The 22,382-nt window shown below is 43.0% G+C and overlaps 1 protein-coding gene across 6 annotated transcripts in view; it reads right to left on the bottom strand.

Annotated features, from left to right (window-relative positions):
* The window catches only part of spega (striated muscle enriched protein kinase a), an 81,247-nt gene that overhangs the window by 22,076 nt on the left and 36,789 nt on the right, over positions 1 to 22,382 (bottom strand). For 5 of the 6 annotated variants that reach the window (XM_089133946.1, XM_089133947.1, XM_089133948.1 and 2 more), the window contains 10 exons: positions 22,042 to 22,154; positions 21,741 to 21,909; positions 21,159 to 21,264; positions 20,590 to 20,787; positions 20,451 to 20,508; positions 20,241 to 20,318; positions 19,962 to 20,134; positions 19,846 to 19,872; positions 19,408 to 19,560; positions 19,259 to 19,301 (listed from right to left, as the gene is read on the bottom strand). In XM_089133946.1, coding sequence (XP_088990072.1) covers positions 19,259 to 19,301; positions 19,408 to 19,560; positions 19,846 to 19,872; positions 19,962 to 20,134; positions 20,241 to 20,318; positions 20,451 to 20,508; positions 20,590 to 20,787; positions 21,159 to 21,264; positions 21,741 to 21,909; positions 22,042 to 22,154 — 1,118 coding nt within the window. The remainder of the gene's footprint in view (positions 1 to 19,258; positions 19,302 to 19,407; positions 19,561 to 19,845; positions 19,873 to 19,961; positions 20,135 to 20,240; positions 20,319 to 20,450; positions 20,509 to 20,589; positions 20,788 to 21,158; positions 21,265 to 21,740; positions 21,910 to 22,041; positions 22,155 to 22,382) is intronic. The other variant, XM_089133949.1, reaches the window with a different exon arrangement.

Here is a 22,382-nt window from a genome sequence, read left to right as displayed (position 1 = left end):
GCGTAGGCTGTCGCCCTCCACCCTTTGGATTTATGTCGCGGCCATTGCCGCGTCTCATGATGCAGTGAAAGGTAAGTCTATGGGAAGCATGACCTGGTCATCAGGTTCCTGAGGGGAGCGAGGGGGCTAAATCCGCCTCCCTCCCCTCCTGCCCTCTGGGGACCTCTCAGTAGACCTGGGTGCTTTGCAGAGGCCTCCCCTGGAGCCTTTGCAGTCGGTGAGTTTTTGCCCTGTCCTATGTAGACAGCACTCCTGATTGCATTGGTCTCCATCAGGAGAGTAAGGGACCTGCACGCACTCTCTGTTGACGAAGTGTGCCTGGAGTTCGGGCCGGCTTACTCTCACGTATTCCTGAGACCCCGGCCTGGATATATGCCCAAGGTTCCTACCACTCCCCTCCGGGACCTGGTGGTGAACCTGCAAGCGCTGCCCCTGGAGGAGGCAGACCCAGCCTTGGCACTGCTCTGTCCGGTACGTGCTCTCCGCACCTATGTCGACAGAACGCAGTGTTTCAGGACCTCAGACCAGCTCTTTGTCTGTCATGGGGGGAGCCAGAAGGGAAGGGCTCTCTCAAAGCAACGGCTGTCCCACTGAAAGAGTGGACGCCATCGCTTTGTCTTACCAGCAGCTAGGCCGGCCGTGCCCCCTTGGTGTGACGGTCCATTCCACTCGGAGTGTGGCCTCCTCTTGGGCTTTAGCGCACGGCGCCTCGTTAACAGACATCTGCAGAGCTGCAGGCTGGGCGACACCCAACACCTTCGCCAGATTCTATAATCTGCGAATTGAGCCGGTATCCTCTCACGTTCTCGTTTCGGCCAGTTCTGGATCCGCTCAGGTGTCTTCGCTTGCTCGCCACTCCACTCCCCGGACTGGATAAGTGCGATATTTTCTCAGTTCTTCCATTGAAGTCTTGAGTCCTCCAGCACCGACGATGCGGGCACCACTGCTGTTGCGCTGGATGCTGGCTAGGTGCCTCCATGCGCACGGTTCCCCATGGTAACCGTCTCATGTGTATTATCCACTGTAAGCCTCTCTGAGCATGTGTCTTCCCTTGGCAAGCCATCTGCCACCCCTGGAGTTGAATTTTAGTAGCCACCTGCGGTTGGTGCTCCAGTGTTTCCATATGCGTTCCTATGTGGCCATATGTGTATTCGTAAGTCCTCCCTTCGGTTGGCAGCTGGTAGCATGTCCCTCCCGGGATATGTTTCCCAGTGTACCTTGGTAATCCTGTGTCAAAGTGGGATCCCCAAAAAAAAAAAAAAAAAAAAAGGTAAGGCAGGGGTCCAGACTTTCGCAGGGCACTGGAAGACAGCTTGAAGATGGCGTGATGGCACAGACCCCCAATCTCCGTCACTTCTGACATAACTCGAAGTGACTACGAAAGGGAACGTCTCGGTTACGTATGTAACCCTCGTTCCCTGAGTAGGGAACGGAGACGTTACGTCTCCCTGCCACTTCTGCTGTATCGCTGGGTAGACGCCGAGTTCAGTCTTGGCTCCTCAGCGAAGACATACTGCGGTTGCGTTCACTTCCTCCTTTTATACTCACGGAGTAGGGCGGAGTACGCTATGCAAAATTCCGCAGCCCCAAGGCATTGCATGCCATTGGCTCGTTTTTAAATACTCGAAGAGGATTGGCTTTCTATGCGAAACCCCCCAATCTCCGTCACTTCTGACGTAACGTCTCCGTTCCCTACTCAGGGAACCAGGGGTTACATACGTAACCGAGACGTTTTCTAAAGTACTCCTGAGCACATGTGGCTGTATTTAACAGAGTAGCATTATGATTCTCTTCTGAGAAGTTCTCTTGTATTGTGTAAGCTAGCTTACGCTACGGGAAAGATTCATCTTTTCTGAGAAGTTGAAGCCAAAAAATTATCCTAATTTTTCTATCCATTGTCAGCGCAGTTCACCAGCTGCAGACCATGAGCGGGCTAACTAGCAGCTCATTGGTTCGCTCTGAGAGAACTGCTACAGCCTATGAGAGGACTCGGCTGAACTCGCGGCCAATGAGAGGCTGACACGCTCTCATTGCGTCAAAGCCCGACAAAACGGGTGTGGCCCGAGTGTATATAAGCCCGAGTCCCCTGCTGTTTCACTGATTTTCATCTCTTCAGCAAGGCTCTACGCATCTGCTGACTACGAGAAGAAGCCACGTTGCCGTTGAGAAGGCATTTCTAGCGAGCGTCATAGGAGTCTGAGGAAGCCGGCCGTCTTCGCCACCTTCAGCCATCCTGCGAGCTAGCGCCATCCAACGACATATCCTTTACATTTGTATTTTGCTTGTGAATCTTCACAAAAGAGCAGTGAGCGTCTTTTTAAAAATGCCTCGCACACCTGCGGCTCATGCCGTGCTCCTCTCAGCGCCGGAGACCGCCTTTCTCTGCGCTCTCTGCCTGGGACTGGAACACGCAGAGCTCTCTCTCGCCGACGCCGGATGTTACCTCTGTGACAAGGCTTCCTTGTCGACCCTGCGTACTCCACTCGAAGCGTTTAACCCTTTAAGACCGACCGGAGCTCCGGTTTGCATGTGTCTGTTTAACAGACCAAATGGCTAGCTCAATCATTCTTTTTGCATGCAAAACCAGAGATGTAACATGATCAGATCAAGCCTCCAACATGCTCATGTTGTGTTGTTTTCACCCTCGAATGAGTCTGTACAAATTGCGTAAAATGTGTTTCACAAAGATGCATTGGTAAATACAATTAAAAGTACAATTACATGTTATAAAGCCAGGAGAGTAACATGCAACTGACACAATGAGAAAGTTTTGCTTTGGAGTTGCTGGATGTACTAAGCTTTGGGAGTTGCTGGATGTACTAAGTGTAGTCAGGTAGGATTTGAGTTCTTTAAAAAAAAAAATTTAAATTAAAATTAACCCAAAAAGGATACAACTCTGATAGATAATTGGCGACCAATTTGTCTTCTTAATAACGATTATACAATTTTAGCTTTGGCTCTGGCCAAAAGAATTAGGTGGGCCCTATCTTGCACCCGGCGCAAATGACTTTATACACAAACGCATGTCTCATTCCTATTTTGCACGTGCGCAAAGCGGGATTTTCCCCTCCACAGACGCACGTCGGTAAACTAGGGAATGAACTTGCGCTCCCTGAGCGGATCGGCGCAAAAAGGAGGCGTGTTTCGGCGCAAACATTCCCTGGTGCTATTTTACACTTCCAGAAAACAATTGCGCCACTGACCAGAAAATACCTGGTCTAAAGTTAGTGGCGCGTTGCGCGTTGTTCATAATGCAATTTTAATGGCGCATGCTTGGCCATAATGTAGCGGGTGCACAGCGCGCATACACTCATCAACACAGATGCAGTAGTTTTTATTTTTGCAAATCATACATTATAACAAGGAAAAATATTAACACATGAGGGAAATCATTGTGGTTTACATGAAGATGAAAAAACCTATTGGTTTTTATAACTATAGTTACCCATTTTTAAGGCTAATTGTAGTACTGAAGGATCAGACCTGTTTGCCCAATAGTGGCAAGAAACATTCGTATATAATGTTTAACCGACGCTGATGTGCGAGGGTTTCTCCCATCCCCATACAACGTCACCTCTCTGTCTTTCACTGTCCTGACAAGAACGTCGGTCTCCTCGGCTGTGAACGCTCCTGGCGCGCGCCTGGTAAACCCGCCGTTATAATAACAATCCAACATGCGCACCTGATCTTAAAGGGTGTGTTGGATGGCGCTCTGATTGGTTTTTCACGTTACGCCCAAACCACACCTATGAATAATGAAGCTATACTTCAGACCAACCTCTTTTAGATTTGCACCAGGCGCAAGAGGCATTTATCCCGCCGGGAAAATAGCAACAGCGCCGGGACCCGCCCACAAAGTTACTTTGACACGCGTTTCAGATCGTTAAAATAGGGCCCATTGTGTTCTGAATTCAGTTATTGATGAGACTCAATCGGGATTTATGCCAAAAAGACATATAGCAAACAATATTCGACTTGTTCTAGATTTCTTAGACTATAGCTATTTAGTTGATGATGGCAGTTTTATTCTTTTTGTTGATTTTTACAAAGCTTTCGACTCTCTTGAACACAAGTTTATTTTTCTAGCTCTCCAAAAGCTTGGGTTTAGTGATCCATTCTGCAAGTTTATAAGAACTCTGTATAACAGTCCCAACTGTTCCATTAACCTTAAATCAGGTACCTCGCCTAGATATCAATGGGCTATATGCACGCATAAGGTCCGCATTTGACGCAAGGATGCTCGTCCATTTCCGTTTGTGGAGATTTAAGCGGAGGAGAACAGAGGAAAACGGGATTATGGCAGAGTCTTCAAAATTTACTGTCCTCCCGTCTTTGAAACGAAACGTACATGCGTTTGGATGTAATTTTATATATAGTTATGTTTATTTAATATAATTTTAAAAAGAAGCATAAACACAACGAGGGGTGTCTGTTTTATTTGTTTTTGTGACTAACGTTTCTTTATTATAACCATGGAGTATAAAATTCAATACAAATTCTCGGTATTGCATTGGACTCTACGATCGGCGGAAGTTATCGAGCATCCCTAATACTTCACCGGAAATACCGCCATGCATAGAGCCCATTGTCAAGAAGAGTTCGTCAGGATTGCCCTGTATCCCCTTACTTATTTCTTGTAGCTGCACAACTTCTTTCTTCCTTTCTTCTGAGTAGCCATTTACAAGGTATTACTATTTCCAACAAACATATACTTATTAGACCCCCTGCAGTTTGCCTATCAAGCAAACATGGGGGTGGAGGATGCTGTCCTCTACTTGCTTCATTGAGCTCACACTTTTCTCGATGGGACAGGGGGGTATGTGAGGCTGATGTTTTTTGATTTTACGAGTGCATTCAACACCATCCAGCCTCAGATTCTGAGAGGCAAACTCGTGAATCTTGGCATGGAGCCTGCTCTTATTGAGTGGATAATCAGCTATCTGACAGAGCGGCCACAGTACGTCAGACTGGGGAACATGGTCTCAGGCACTGTGGAAACAAGTATTGGGGCCCCCTAGGGAACTGTATTGTCCCCTTTCCTCTTCACCCTATATACATCTGACTTTACATTTAGTACATCATCAAAAATATTCTGCCATATACAAAAATATTCTGATGACACTGTGGTGGCGGCTTGTGTGAAGGGAGGAGATGAGGAGGAATACAGATGGGTCATCTCGGAGTTTGTGACCTGGAGCAGGTGCAATGGTCTCGTCCTTAATACTTCTAAAACCAAGGAGATGATAGTGGACTTTGGGAGGCGTAAGTCACACTATCTACCTGTGGTAATTGAGGGGGTGGACATTGAGGTGGTCCAGACATACAAATATCTGGGAGTCCATCTGGACCATAAATTGGACTGGTCAGCACATGTAAATGCAGCATATAGGAAGGGCCAGAGCAGACTCTTTTTTCTGAGGAAGTTAAAATCCTTCCATGTCTGTAATGAGATACTGTACCTTTTCTATCAGTCGATTGTGGCCAGTGCTGTGTTCTTTGCTTTGGTGTGCTGGGGCAGCTGTATGAAAGCCAGAGATGGGAACCGACTGGACAAATTGGTCAGAAAGGGTGTGTCAGTGCTGGGGAGGAGGGTTGACTCTGTAGGCGAGTTGGTGGAGAAAAGAATGAGGAGAATGATGAAATCCATCCTCAGTAACAGGAGCCACCCACTACATGACACTGTGGTTGCCCAGCAAAGCAACCGCAGTGACCGTCTCCTCTCTATGCGCTGCAGGACTGAGAGGTTCAGGAGGTCATTTGTTCCGGCCACCATAAGGCTATACAATGGATCTGCTTGAAGTGCATTATCATTCTACTACTAATGATTGTAGTAGTTCGTTGTGTGACCCTTTTATTGACTCTTTTATTAACTCTTATTAATTGTTATTATTGGTGCTTTCTTTTATGTGTGTATAGTAGTGAGAATGTTTGGTGGTAATCAACACACACTAAATGCTGATGGACATTGAATTTTCCCTGGGGGGATTAATAAAGGCATCTAACTAACTAACTAACTAACTAACTAACTAACTAACTAACTAACTAACTAACTAACTAACTAACTAACAGAGTCAGGTAAATCCAATCTTTGGCAAAATCTCAGTCAATCAAATCAGTGAACTTTCTTAAAATGAAAAAATACACCCACTTAAATTAACAGGTTTACCATGTTCAAGGTGGATAAATTTCAGATCCATCAACAAAGGCACGACCTCCAATGAAGTGAGCTTTCTTTCCCTCCTTTCGAGCCTTATCTACAGAAGGCCAAAGCAGCTGCCTTCTTTCTCGATCCGTCGCGATGAGATCCTCCGTGAAGCGAAGTTGATTGGTACGAAGAAACTCTGACGTCCTCGCTGCCTTCCACACTCCGTCTCTCGCAACTCGCGAAGAAAATTGAATAATGATTGACCGCGGTCGTGACCTATTCTGGAGCCTCCTTCCAATGCAGTGAACTGTATCGATTTTGTCTGCTAGTTTTCCTCCCTCAGGGAAAGTGGCTTCACAGATGCAGATGGATTCCGCCCTCACGTCATCTCTTTCCTTCTCAGTAACACCATGTAAACGTAGATTCCAACGACGGGAGTATCTTTCCAAGTCAGTGAGTCGCTGTTCACAGAATCCCATCTTTTTCTCTTCAGTGTTCAATCGTTTCTCTACGTGAATGACTTGGCCTTTGATATCGTTTTGTTCAGCACAGACGAAGTCCACTGTTTTCTTTAAACCTTCAATTTTAAGGGCATTTTCACTCACCATTTTCTCTATGGCGTCAGAGCGAGTGTTAATCAAATTAGAGAGCGTCGAAACAGCAGACGAGATATCATCATCTACCTTGCCTTTCTTAGATGGAGGTTTAGCTGGGCTATCTGGAAGTGGTGTTCTGGCCCCAGGCAGAGTTTCTTCCACAGGTAACATTACATAGTTGTGAAAGTCCATCTTGTCAGATTGCCACGAAACACGCGACATATCTTTCCTTTTGTACTTCATATTTCGATTATGAAAGATAGAAGTGGATGATTTTGCAAAAAAGTTACTCGTGATATTTTTTTGATGCGTTTTTCAAATTTGTCAGCAGAGCTTGGCGAAAGTTAAGTTAGCAGGACGCCATCTTGGACTCCCCGATCTGCGATTGATAGATACGCCTTCCGATGTGATGTGACGCCATGTGACGCCAATCTCCTCTGCCCAGTTCGGGCTCTGAGATTGTATACCACACGCGCCCCATTCAGAAGCTCTGAGCAGCTTTTCGTTTCGTTTGGTGGGTGCATTAAGGGTCTAGCCGCCTCGAAACAGACACTGTCCAGATGGATGGTTGATGCTATTGCAACCGCATATACGTCTAAAGACCTGCCATGCCCTCTGGGAATCAAGGCTCATTCCACTAGAGGCATGGCCTCATCGTGGGCATGATCCAGCTGCTTTTCCATTCACAACATATGTGTGGCAGCGGGATGGGCTTCCCCTTCCACCTTAGTCAGATTTTACAATCTGGAAGTACTCGCCCTGCAGGCTAAACTACTAGCAGTCTAGTATACTTCAGCTCTCCTGGTTGAGCTGTACTGTTGGGATACACACACTAGACGCCTGCATTTCAGCCCAAGCCCGACGGGCCCCGACTTATTTACACCCCTAGGGACGGGCTTCGCACCAATTTTAATGTCATAGTTCACACGCGGGCCGGGCCTCGGGCCTGTCTTTAGCCTGTCTTTTATCTTTTTTATAGCCTATTTTAGATATTACTTAAATTAAATTATGAGAAGATGAAAATTGAAAAGTGTCCCGCCAGCAACAGAAGTAGTGAGCGTGACTTCAGCGCAGCTGGAAAAAGAACGACTGGATTAAAACTTTCCACTGTGGATGCTGTGCTTTTTCTGCACGATGCTCTGTAAGAGATTGTTTTTAGCCATGTTAGGAGGTTGTCTTGTTGTTTTTTGTTTGATTGGACTTTAGTTTCATGAGTCTGTTGGAAACTATTGGAAATACGAATGGCCATGTTCTGTAGTGAAGACTTGATTTTTGAGGTAAGATAACCTGCATGTTTGTTTTTAATGTAATTTATTTGATTTGTTTAGATTGCAATGCATTCTCTGTATTGTATTGTATTGTAAATGCATTTACAAGCGCTATTGCGACTGAGCAGCAGAGTAATTTGCCTTGGCTTTTCAAAAATGACAATAAACGTTTAACAAACTAAACAAAATTAATTTTTGATATGATTTAGCTTACCTCAAGGGCATCCAAGATGTAGGTGTCTTTGTTTCCACAGTATTTTCAATTTTGACATTTTTCAGTCAAACCGTTGTTGTCTATCAGTCATACACTGGAGGCTAAGGGGGTCCACCAAAAAGCATGCACAGAGAAGTCAAAATTAAACATGATTTAATGACTCGTAAATGTAAGTAAACATTGATGGCCTAAGACACGAAACGAGCGTTTTTTGTGAGAAAACGTATTTATATCGTTTTTACCTTGTGTAATCCAAGTGATCTGAATCAGTTGTTCAATGTCCAACTGAACCGAACTGAATCAGTTCAATGTTACGCCTGAAGTGATCGCTTGCGTGTGACGTCACTCAATATTTACACGGAGATTTCGGAAGTTTTACCTTTTACTAAACATATTTAGATATACCGAAATCGTCTTCCATTGCGGTTTCCCGTATATGTAAATATGTTTAGTGAAAGGTAAAACTTCCGAAATCTCTGTATAAACAAACAGTGACGTAGGCGCGCAAGCGATCATTTCCAGTGCATGCACAGACTGAAGCGCCCGTGCCGTCAGATCATTTTGTCATGGCTATGATTACAAGAGGTAAAACGATATAAATACTGTTAGTTTTCTCACACAAACCGCTCGTTTCGTGTCTTAGGCCATCAATGTGTACTTACATGTACGAGTCATTAAATCATGTTTAATTTTGACGTCTCTGTGCATGCTATTTGAGGTGAACCGATTGAGGACCCCCTTCACCTCCAGTGTATGACTGACTGTCAACAACAGTTTGACCAAAAAATGTCAAAATTGAAAATACTGTGGAAACAAAGACACCTACATCTTGGATGCCCTTGAGGTAAGCTAAAACATATCAAAAATTAATTTCAAAATGAACTATCCCTTTAAGTTGTTTTATATCTATGGATTTTATTGTAGCCAAGTAAAGTGTTGATTTGAGAGGCTAGAAATGGATCAAACATGTTTAACTCGCTGTCGGGTGCTTGGTCGTCATAAAAAAATAAATAAAAAGAAACATTTGTCTTAATTAACTTTATAAAGAAATGAAAATAAACTAAACGGTAACTACTTTGCCATTGAGGACAAAACATATCTGTTTAAATGACTGCAACAGGGCAGGCTGTGTAAGGTGTGTTTTTTTTTTTTAAATAAACGGGCTCGGGTCGGACTCGGGCTGATCATTCTGATGAGCTGTCGGACACGGGCCGGGCTAGGGCCTGGACGTCTCGGGCCAGGGCCGGGCTAGGGCCTAGATTTGAGGCCCGTGCAGGGCTCTAACACACACACACACACAGACCAGCCTTGCCGCTCTGTTTCTTCCCTATATGTGCTTATGTACTACACAATCACCGGCCCGCACTGCTGGCGTATTATCACATGTACATGTCCCCACTCATAAGGGTCCCCCGGGTGCCCCTCAAAGTGGTGAGCCATGACCCATCTTTACTTACTAAGACTGAAAAGCTCTTTTACACCCAAACACGATTACCTCACCTATTGCCAATTCACCTGCTCATTGTTGACTGTTTCAAAAGAGTTGGATAATCTAACGTGGATAATCTTTTTTTACTTTGTTGTTTGTAGTGTGCAGCAGCCATCAATATCAAAATGTGTTTAAATTTACCAAATACAATTATTTTGTTCAGTGAAAACATTGGAAAACTTTTCTTTGTACTTTGGTCAGTAAATAAAAAAGAGAATTAAAAAAATCCCAGATTGCGAATTTTATTGCATTTTACAAAATGTCTCAACTTTTCTGGGAAGCCCATTGACTGCGGATGCAAGCGTGTGCCATGTAGTGTAATTTGATTGCTAGCAGATTGCATTAAGGTATTCGATAGGGACAGTATCTCTGTTTTGTTATGTTTAATGGCAGCTATTTATTTTGTACACAGCTTCTGTTGGTAGAAGTCGAGTCAAAGTTATAAAAAGTGATGAACTTTGTGTGTATGTATAATTTGTTCTCTTACAAGAGGTTTTCTCATATTGCGTAAGTTTTGCTTACGCTACGGGAAAGATTCATCTTCTTGAGTTATTGAAGCCAAAAAAATTAGCCCTCAAGACATTATAAGCCCGCCAGAATGGATGTAGATTATAAGCAGGGCTGGGAGGCTGATTTCTCTGATTTTCATTTCTTCAGCGAAGCTGCACACTTAGCTGGATCTTGAGAAGCCTCGCCGTCGTTGAACCTTCAGCCTTCCGAAGCTCCGAAGCAAGCTACGCTATCCAGCGACGTATCTGCAAAGCATCTAAAAGAGCATGAGACGTCTTTTTAAAGATGCCTCGTTCAACTCGCTGCTCTTCCCCTCTCACCCGGAGAATGTGAGCACTGCTTTTGATGTTGACCCTGCGGGCTTGACTCGAAGCATTCCACAAACGAAGCTGTCTCTCCGCCCTATGTTGGACAGTTCTCAAATGCCGCCGGAGCCTGTGGCTGCCGCGATGCGCTCACCGGATTCCCTTCCTCGAGTCTCGCCCTCCCAGCCCCCTCTCACCGACTCGCATTCGCCGCTCACAAGCCACATTGCCGTCGTGCTGAATGGACACGCGCCACTGACAGCTTTTCGTTACAAGAAAGCTAACCCGCCCCCGTTCGCATGCATCACCGGTGAAATAGGAAATAGTGTGTTAGTTTCGCCAAGGCCGGATGTTTACTCAAACATTTATCATCTCCTCTTAGTTCGAGCGGCTGGTTATGTCAATACGGCAGCGCTGAGCCTGTTATAGAACACACACACCTGCAAGCGGCGACACAAAACTGTGACACTCTCTTATCTGCTTGCGCTAAGTAAAGCTGTGGCTCAGTGGCAAAAGGCACTGCTTTCGCGCCAGAGACCCGTGAGCGGCTGGAAATGTCAATATTGCAGCAATGAGCCTGCTATATAACATGCACGCCTGCAAACAAACGCGGACACACAAAAACTGTGACGCTCTCTGTTTTAAGTGTAGTAAAGGTGCCCACCCCTACACAAACACAGCACTTCCCATGTCTCACACAGAGCCCACTCTCATAAAGCTGGCAAATGCCGCTCGAGTGTTAACTGTAGCAGATATGCCCACGTGTCTACTATCTGCCCACTCCATTACACGTCGAGCGCATCACAAAGTGCAGAATTGTATCAGTCAGGCTATAAATGTAAGTCTCGTGCCCGCTCGTAGCACTCACGCTTACTATCATGCACTTCGCACATGGCGCCACACGCAAAGTGCAGCCTTTTATCAGTCAGGCTACAAATGCCTATTATCATGCCCTCTTATTACTCATGCCTATTAACATGCACTTCGCACACGGCACCGCGCACCATGGAGTGCGGCCTCGCATGACAATATAAACGTAAACGTACCACGCTTACTAACATGCACTTCGCCAGTGGCGTTAAGCACACGTCATGAAGTGCAGCCTCATGCCGGCTATGGGGTTAGAATTCAGTCACAATTCTGCGCGCACAAGATCACATTTTGTGTGCACAAAAGGGCATTTCACACGCGCGTGGACTGAGTTTTGTGGAGAAATGTCCGTCTTGCAGATAAGCGCGTATGGCTGGTATGAGAGGAGCAAGAAAGTGAAACTTTGCACATGCGAAAGAGAACGTCTGTGCACATCCAAATACTTATTTTAAATGCAAATTTGATTTTTGTTTGCTCAAAATATTTTCTTATCTGCGAGACAAATGTTTCTCCACAAAACTCAGTTCACACGCGTTTGAAATACCCCTTTGCGCGCTTAAAATTTGATCTGGCGTGCAGAATTGTGACCAAAATCTAATCCCATAGGCCAGTTTATGAATGTAAATCTCGTGCCTGACCACGGGCCCCCACGCTTACAAACATACACGCCGCTCATGCCGATGGTGTTTTAAGTGTAGAGAAAGTGTCCACACCCCAGTGCTCACCCCTACACATAAATACAGCACTTTCCGTGTCCCACACAGAGCCCACTCTTATAAAGCTGGCAGATGCCGCTTGAGTGTTTACTGTAGCAAATGTGCAAGCACTTCACACACAGCGTCGTGCACGCACCACAAAGTGCAGTCTATTATGAGTCAGAGTGTAAACGTACGTCTCGTACCTGCTCACAAGCGCTCACGCTTACTGACATGCACTCCGCCAGTGGTGTTAAGCACATGATACGAAGTGCAGTGTCTTGCCAGTCAGTCTAGGATTATGAGACCCGTGCACGCTCACAAGAGTCCATGCTCACACATAGACGTGCCTCAGACGGCACCCCTCGCGCATCACAAAGTGATAACAAAGCGCTCCCCATTCTCAGCAATTGGGACGCTACACATAAAACAGCTTGTCGCTGTTTTCAGAGAGCCACCCCATACAAGCACAGAGAATATGCGTGCTCCTCCGGTTCAGATTCTTGAGCCAGCACAGCGCGGTAAACAGCACCCAGAGACCATTTTGCCTCTAGCTGCACATATAAAAGCATGGGGAGCTTTCCCAGAGTTATCAAAATAGGTGCTGAGCACTATAAAGCAGGGCTATGCACTACAATTCGCTCGCCGTCCTCCTCGCTTCTGAGTTTGGACCACGACGGTAGTGAATGCAGAAGTAGCACACCTACTTTGATCAGTAATAGCAAAGCTGCTGTGCAAAGGGGCCATAGAACTGGTACCGCCTTCTCTGAGCGAGTCAGGCTTCTACAGTCGTTATTTTCTCGTACCCAAGAAGGACGGGGGTCTCAGACCCATACTGGATTTGAGGCATGTGAACAAAGCTCTTATGAAAAGACCGTTCAAAATGCTTACAACCAGACAACTCCTTGCGCACGTTCGCCCAAGGGACCGGTTTATATCTCTCGATCTGAAGGATGCTTATTTCCAGATCCAGATATTACCCCATCACAGGCCATTCTTGAGATTCGCCTTCAACGGTCGGGCTTATCCATACACCGTCCTGCCGTTCGGCTTGTCTTAAGCACCCCGTACATTCACAAAGTGCATAAACGCCCCCTTGAGAAACCAGGGTGTGCGGATTCTAAACTATCTTGACGATTAGCTGATTCTAGCACAGTCAGAGAGTGGGGCATCCGCTCCTCAGTCATCTGAAAAGCCTAGGTCTCAGGGTCAACTGGACCAAGAGCTCATTACTGCCCAGTCAGTCAATTTCCTTTTTAGGAATAGAACTGAATTCCTTGGCCATGACAGCTCGCTGTGTTCAGCAACTGGCCGCATCATTCAAGAAGGGCAGCATTTTCCCTCTGAAGGAATTCCAGAGGATGTTGGGATACCTTCAGCCTTGGCGGTACTTCAGCTAGGTTTACTGCGCATGTGCCCGCTGCAGCACTGGCTGGCGGCGCTGTGTCACATCGAGCTTGGAGGTCGAGTCATGTGAGAATCAGAGTTGTGTGACAGCTTTGCAGCCCTGGTTAATGACCGACTGGTACCAGCGGGGAGTGATTATGGGGGCTGTTGCATTCCGGAAGGTCATCTCTACGAATGCGTCCAACTCAGGTTGGGGTGCAACCCTCGAAGGCAGACCAGTTTTTGGCCTATGGTCAAACCCGGGAAAAACTCCTTCATATAAATTGTCTAGAAATGATCTAGATCTAGCTTCCTCCCGTTCATCCAGGGCCACCATGTTCTAGTCCGTTCGGACAACATGTCGGTAGTGTCCTACCTAAATCACCAGGGTGGTGTCAGATCCAGAAATCTCTGCAATCTGACAGAACGCCTCCTCGTTTGGTCCCAGCACCATCTGCGCTCGCTGAGAGCTGCGCATGTGCCAGGTCACCTAAACGAAGGTCCAGACAGACTGTCCAGGAACAATGTTCCCCTGGGAGAATGGTCCCTTCATCCGCAGACAGTCCAATTATTATGGCGCTTGTTCGGCAAAGTGGAAGTCGACCTCTTTGCGTCGCAAGACAACGCTTACTGCCCACAGTTCTTTTCAAAAAATGAGGACGCGCTGGCCCAAACCTGCCCCTGCCTGTATGCCTTCCCTCTGATATCTATGTTGCCACAGGTGATCAAGAGCATCAGGGAAACACGCCACTCAGGGCCAATCACGTTGAGAGCAGACCTTTTCTCTCAAGCTCGCGGCTCAATCTGGCATCCCGATCCAGAGCGCTGGTCTCTGCATGTGTGGTTGATCAACGGATACTCGTTGCCCTGCCGGATGCAGTGTTGAACACTATCACGCATCCTAAACCCCTTTCTATTTGAAGGCTCTATGCGTCTAAATGTTCTCTAAATGGTGCGCAACAAAAATCTGGATGCACAAAGGTGTGGGGTCCCACAGCTACTTAGCTTCCTTCAAGAGCTGTTGGATAAGGGAAGATCCCCTTCCACGCTCAAAGTCTACATGGCGGCCATTGCAGCATTCTCAGAGTCAATGCACGGCCAGTCAATAGGCAGAAACGAACTCATAATCCGCTTCCTCAGAGGAGCTAGAAGGATGAACCCTCCGCGCCCCCCTTCTGTTCCTATGTGAGATCTTTCTTTGGTCCTCGAGGCCCTGAAAGCTCACCTTTTTGAACCCCTAGACTCAGCGGAGCTGAAATACTTGTCACTCGAAACCGTTTTTCTGATTGCACTGTCAGTAAAACGTGTGGGGGATTTACACACGATTTCAGTTAACGCTACGTGTCTCGAGTTTGGCCCGAATGACTCAAAAGTAGGGTTGGGTATCGGTTGGGTTTTATCCGATACCAGTACCTACTCTGTATTTTTTAAATGGTTCCGGTGCCTAAACGATTCTTGAAACGGTACTTAAGAAAACGAAACCGCACACACTTTGTCAAAAAAAATAATAATACCCCTTTATTTACAGGGCCAAACTGGACACAATATTAACTTAAAATATATAAATACAAGTAACATACTGTAACAATAAATTGCATATGGTAATAATAAATAAACCAATATAAAATAAAAGTTCATATTTACATAATATCAAATAAAACAGAAAAACAATATTATATTAAACAATGTAATTATACTAGAGATTAATAGAGATTACTAACAGGGTATACAGTATAATATCGACATGGCTACAGGTTTCCATGTTTTGTCTGCTTTAACTAGTCATGTAGGCTAAGTTATCTTGTCATTTACTAATTAAGCTCTTAGCCAGTTTGATATTTCGTTCCCACTGCGTCTTATACGCAGCTTTGAGTATATGAAAGAGAACGCCTCTGTGTTCTCTGAATAGGGAACGAGACACTGCGTTCGCTGCACTGATCTATGTAGAATGATTAGTCATTATATAGATCAGTGGTTCACTGCCAAATATCTCGCGCCGCCGACAAGCTTCCTTTTTCGGGAGAGAACTCTGAGGAGCAGATGTTGCGCGCGCTAATATAATATGACGACGTGAGCATCAACGTGGCGCGAATGGTGATTCCTCTATATCCATAGACAATCGATATTCTGACGCGTAATTTTACATGTGAAATGCAGCCAAACATTTCACGTGTGTTTAACCCTTTGATGCGCAAGCTATGGATAGCCCTTCTAATGCGCAACATGGGTCTAAAAAGACCCGTATTCATTTCCTATGGTATTTCAGTGATGGCTGAGTGTTTCTTTGCTAATCTTTAAAATATATGTATTTTATCATTTGTTATTCCAGGTTTTCATTAAATATCTTGTTTTTGATTTCCACAAATCATTGGGTTTATGTTTCCTTTATTACTTTATAAACAAACACAGTTTTTGTATTTCTACATCAATTTTACATACATGGGTCTAAAAAGACCCGTATTCATTTGCTATGTTATTTAATGCATGACTGGACTTTTCTTTTCTTTTTATCTTTTGAGATCAATTTATTTAAGCATTTAATATTCCATTATCTATAAATTTCATGATTTATAAATATTTAAAAAAAAAATTTCAATTACCAAAAATATTTTTTTTTCATTTTTTTCCTAGGTTTTGTGTTACTATATCAAATGTACGTATCAAGCATAATAAAACAAAAGAATAAAGACAACATTTTGTTAAATTAATCATCTTAGAAGTAATTTAGACAACACATTTAACACTTGAAATGTTTATTTGCCACTTTGTCTCGCATAGCATTCACATATCACAGATAACTGATAACTGATAACACTGAAATTGAACTGTGTAGTGTAACTGTATTGAATTGTGGTGAATGTGATCAAAGAAAAGAAAAGAAAACAGAAAAAATAAAATCGCACTGGTACAGCGGCATCTCAAATTGCCATCTTAGTGCTTACATGCCTCACAAATGACAACTACATGTTTGTGCTCCTTGCACACAGGCCTGGTGCTCTGGGAACACCAGCTGCTGACTTTTCTGTCTTTGGCAGCAGGGCATCATTTCAATCATAGAATGATTTCAGTATAAGAATCATTTCAGCATATGAATGATTATGAACTGTTAGGCCTACTAAATGTAAATAAGCTTTAAAAAACAATTTTTTTTTTAGTGTATAGTTAACATTAGCTAGCTAGAATATGTCAAAAGCTAGCTAGCTAATAGTATTGGACATGTTTCTCCTTCTCACAAGTAATTTCTCAATAGGTTTACAAGGTCAAGGTAACCATAGCCTAATATTGAGATATTATGTTGTAATCTTTTACAATATATAAAAAAAAGTCTGTGGTTAAAATAAAATAAGATTAATAATAATTTTTGACCCATGTATGTAAAATTGATGTAGAAATAAATTAAAAAAAAACCTTAACAAAATGATTTGTGGAAATTAAAAACAAAATATTTAATGAATACCTGCAAGAAATGATTAAAAAACATATTTTAAATTAAAGATTCAGCAAAGAAACACTCAGACATCACTGAAATAACATAGCAAATGAATATGGGTCATTTTAGACCCATGTATGTAAAATTGATGTAGAAATACAAAAACTGTGTTTGTTTATAAAGTAAGAAAGAAAACATAAACATAATGAGTTGTGGAAATCAAAAACAAGATATTTAATGAATACCTGGAATAAGAAATGATAAAAAAAAAAACATATATTTTAAAGATTCAGCAAAGAAACACTCAGCCATCACTGAAATACCATAGGAAATGAACACGGGTCTTTTTAGACCCATGTATGTAAAATTGATGTAGAAATACAAAAACTGTGTTTGTTTATAAAGTAAGAAGGGAAACATAAACCCAATGATTTGTGGAAATCAAAAACAAGATATTTAGTGAATAACTGGAATAACATGATAAAATACATATATTTTAAAGATTCAGCAAAGAAAACACTCAGCCATCACTGAAATACCATAGGAAATGAACACGGGTCTTTTTAGACCCATGTTGCGCATTAGAGGGGTTGCTATACAAAAACTATTTTTATTCAAAAAGTAAGAAAGGAAAAATAAAAATAAGGATTTGTGATGATCAAAAACAAGTTAATTGAGGAATACCTGGAATACTGAATGATGAAATTAATTTCTTGCAAAGATATAGAAAATGAAAACTGAGTCGGGTCTATTTAGACCCATGTTGTGCATCAAAGGGTTAATCTCCTCGCTATCAGCAGACGTTCGGGGAGTCTCCCGCATATTGATAACGGCTCCCGGATGATCGCAAATTAGTTCAAATCTCCCGGAATCTAGAGCGAGCGAGCAAGAGCGCGCGTGCAAGACAGATCAGATAGTGCTTCAATAAACCGTATAGTGCGCGCACGTCAGAGATGGAGAGGGAGACCGCGAGAGACTGCGTGTGTGCGCCTCATGCCACAGACTCAGGCATCGAAATCAGGCACCGAAATGTTCATTCTAATTCGGTCTCGTTACTACCGTTTACGTCAGAACCGGTTCCCTATTGGCACCGAGTTTCGGTACCCAACCCTACTCAAAAGTCATCCTCAAACCTAGACATGGCTATGTTCCCAAAGTGGTCGGCACCCCATTTAGAGCACAGGTCATTTCCCTATCGGCTCTGCCAGAATCCGATAGCGAGAGTTATGTTAATCCCACTGCCCTGTCAGAGCTCTGAGATTTTACATTCCCCGCTCTGCCCCTTTCAGGCGCTCTGAGCAGCTTTTGTTTCGTTTGGAGGGCGCACCAAAGGTCTCGCCGCCTCGAAACAAAGTCTAGTTTGCTAATAGACTAGACAGATAATAGCAAAAGGTCTGCACTGCCCTTTGGGCATCAGGGCTCATTCCACGAGAGGTCTGTCCTCCTCGTGGGCATAGTCCAGGCAAAATTCTATTCATGACATGTGTGTGGTGGCGGACTGGTCGTACCCGTCCACCTTTGTCAGGTATTACAACCTGGAAGTTCCCGCCTTGCAGGCCAGACTGCTGTCTGTTTAAGTGAGAGGTCAGTTCTGTCCAGATGTTATCATGTGCAGACTACTCTCATATAATTCAAGCTCTCCTGGTTGAGCTGCACTGTTTCAGGTTTTGTGCTGTATGCTTATACATTGACCGACTGCAACGCTCTGTATTGCCTGTGAGTGCTTATATGCATGTGCTTGTGACACACACTTATGTACACGCACTTGCCTCGCGCTCATGCACATGCGCTTTTCCCACTTATCTGGGTCCCCTGAAATGTTTGGGACTCATGGGGTGGATGCTGGCATGCATGGCGTTGATAAAGTGATCCCGTATCGTAAGTTAAACTTACGCAATATAAGAGAACCTCTCGTAAGAGAATGTACTTGGTTACTAACGTAACCTTGGAGTATTACGTGCCGTGCTCGCTTCACAGTGCTATTTCGCTTCAGTCGATGAAAACCAGAGAAATCAGCCTCCCAGCCCTGCTTATATACGCTAATCTTGGACGTGACGTCACGACGGGCTCACTGGTAGGCTGTGCAGTTCTTGCAGGGCAGCCAATGAGCGCGCCAGGATGCCCGCTCTAGGTCTGCTAGCTGCTGCACGTGTTGACAATGAATACAAAAATTAAGAATTATTCATTTTTTGGCTTCAATATCTCAAGATGGTGAATCTTTCCCGTAGCGTAAGCTAAACTTACGCAATACTCGTTCCCTGTCTAGAGAGAACCAAGGTTATGTTAGTAACCAAGTATGTTTTTCTTCATTAATTGTTACTGCAGCCTGTTTGTTAATATTCCATCATACCTTGAACCAAGGATGAAAAAGACATTCTGTGGCAGCAGGTCTCCTAAAGTACAAATGGTTGAACATTACATTAAAGAGTGCATAACTCCATGACAATTACAACCGTCAGACATATTTTCCACAATGACTGTGGTCCAATAAACACTTACAGTTTGTTTGATACGAGGAGCTTTATGATGAACCCTTTTGCTTCTCTGCAAAGGTCTTTGAACATGCTTTCCTCAAATGCAACATTATAATTCCTGATGTTCAGTAGAGTGTCACGGTCATTTTCCCCAGCAAATGGGGAAACTCCTGTTAGGCTGTGAATTATGTGAAAGATAAAGACATGTTACACATGTTGAAAATTATGTCAGTGGAGAGTTCAAAGTCAAGTCAAGTCACATTTATTTACAATACAGATTGTTTCAAAGCAGCTTTACAGAGATGAATAATGCAACAAAGTTTGTTTCCAGAATAAAATAGTGCACAGTCCAGCTTAAGTAAATTCTGTAATGTTTCATTTTTGTTGTAAAAAGTTATTAATTTAGCTCTGGAGAAAACTGTGATGTCATCGTTACCGTCGTCGTCAGATAGGCTATACATACCATAAATAAGCTATGACACCCACTGGCCTATGGAGAGAAAGGTTTTTTTTTAGACAATATAGAAAATTAAAGTTTAACCAACTGTCAAAGAGTTAGGTGATGTGATGGTGTTTTACCAAATATCTGTAGATTTAGAGATGGGTGACTGGTTTACAATCTCAGGAGCAATAAATTCGGGTGTGCCATATTTGCAGTACAATTCTTCATTTGGTTTGACTTTCAGAGCATTGCCAAAATCACAAATACGAATGTGATCACTTTTCTGGTCTGCCATGAGAATGTTTTCAGGCTGAAATATACACACATGCTGTATAATTACTTTTCTCTGAAAAGTCAAAACAATAATTTAAACTTATTAGTAAAGCATAGTAAATTATGCAGTTTTATCTGTTGACCTTTATATCAAGATGGATTATGTCATTATGGTGAAGATAGGCGATACCCTCAAGTAGTTGTCGTATGATAGACTGAACCTGCACATAGAACACAAACATTAATTCTATGGAATATATTAATCTGTAAGTAATTTACATTGTTTTAGCATCAAACAGCAGCAACTTATTTTAATTGAATACACAGTTCAAACACCAAATCAAAACACCAACCTCAGATTCTAAGATGGTAGTTCTTTTTGTTATTCTTTCCAGAAGCTCTTCGTGGCACCTTTATAATCATTTAAGGATAATGATGCAAGCAAACAGCTTCTTATTAAAAAAAGGATAATTAATCAGAGGGAAAGGATACAGTTCAGTGATAATGACCACTACACGCCTCTTTTCAAAAGCATCGTGGAGGTGAATGATCTTCTCATGGTCTAATTCTGACAGGAGGGTCATCTCTCTCAGGGAACAAGTCTTTCTCTTTGCCCGCACTGAGATGAATTTTGCTGCAAATGATTTACCTTTTTTTTGTGTCACTCGCTTTACATATGAAAAAGCCCCTCTGTGAACACATGAAGACATCACAGACCTGTCAGATCCAAATATACAGTACACAGTGTCCGGTTACACTTTATTTTGAGGTGATGTAGTTACATTGTACTTACTCAAATAAGTACTGAGTAGGCCTAATATTAATTAACTGCATGTAGTGCACCTATAGAGTACATTTAGTTACATTGTACTTACTCAAATAAGTACTGAGTAATATTAATTAACTGCATCTACTTAGAGAGTACAGTATATACTTGTAGAGTTATATACTTGTAATTATGCATACTTTAATGTAGTAATGTGTAACTACATCACCTTAAAATAAAGTGTTACCAAGTGTTCTCCTAATAATAGCAGTGTCCTTCTAGAATGGTATCTGACCTGCCAATCTCTTTGTGTATGTCATAGTAATCGGCCAGCCTACGCATCCTCCGAAGAATTGTGCCTTCATCTTCCATTTGCTCTTCTTCTTCCTCCACATTTTTGGCTGTGAATATATATTTATGTGTGTCACATTATCCTGTTAACTATACCAAACATGCAAAACAAGTTTCTAATTATTATTATTATTTATTTATTTGATATGGACATAACAACAGCATTGGACAAACCAGATACAAAGTACATTGTTTTTTTAGTGTTATAGCAAAACTGCTAATTTACAACACTTGTCCATAGGAGGCTACACATTTCACAAAACACAACACAGTACAATATACAATATTCTTTTATATACATTATATAATAAGTAAACCTTGAGTTATTCCAGCCCGGTCTTATCCCCAAGGCATCATAAATGACGCTTTTGACATTGCGTCTATCTGTTGTCTTAGTGGTCTAACACTAACACTACCCCAGACCTAAACCCACCCATAACCGAAGCGTGTTATATTAGGATGAGAATGAGAACTAGAACTGCTTTTGGCCAGGCTAGCCATATTCAAACTAATTTGTATAACTTACCAGTATGGACAGTAAGCTCAGCCTTACAGGACACTGACCCAGCCATGTTCTTAGCAGTGCAAGTGTAGACCCCCACATCCTCAGGCTGAGCATTGAGAACAACAAGCGAGCACTCTCTGTCATCATACACAAAGGTAAAACGACTGCTTTCTACAAGAAGAATACTATCCTGAAAGTCAAAAACAGCAAATCATCAAGGACAGCATAAACAAAACAATTAAAAATCTCCAGTGAATTTCAATTATAGACATTCACATTCTCACGACTATAGACATTAACATGATCAAGATTGTAAACGTACCTTGAACCAGAGGATATCAGGGTCAGGTTTTCCATCTACAACAACAGCTAAACGACATGTTTCCCCCACACAGACATCCAAGTCCTCCATGATGATCTCAAATGTAGGGGGCACTGAAATGGACACCAAAAAACTATTTAAAAACAAAATTAAAAACTGAAGCAGGATCAATGCATACAATTAATACTCAAGTACAAAGAAATTAAAGTAATAATTCGCCCCCCAAAAACTTGATTGAGTTTTGATGTCATTGACATGTTGTCAAATTAGATTATACAAACTGTTTATTATATTACTTTTACCCTTTATGTCCAATAACTTATGAGTTTTGATTTTATTGG

The sequence above is a fragment of the Pimephales promelas genome, chromosome 8 (genome assembly GCF_988280905.1).
Source record: "Pimephales promelas chromosome 8, fPimPro1.hap1.1, whole genome shotgun sequence".
Lineage (NCBI taxonomy): Eukaryota > Metazoa > Chordata > Actinopteri > Cypriniformes > Leuciscidae > Pimephales > Pimephales promelas.
This window is presented reverse-complemented; position numbering and strand designations above follow the sequence as displayed.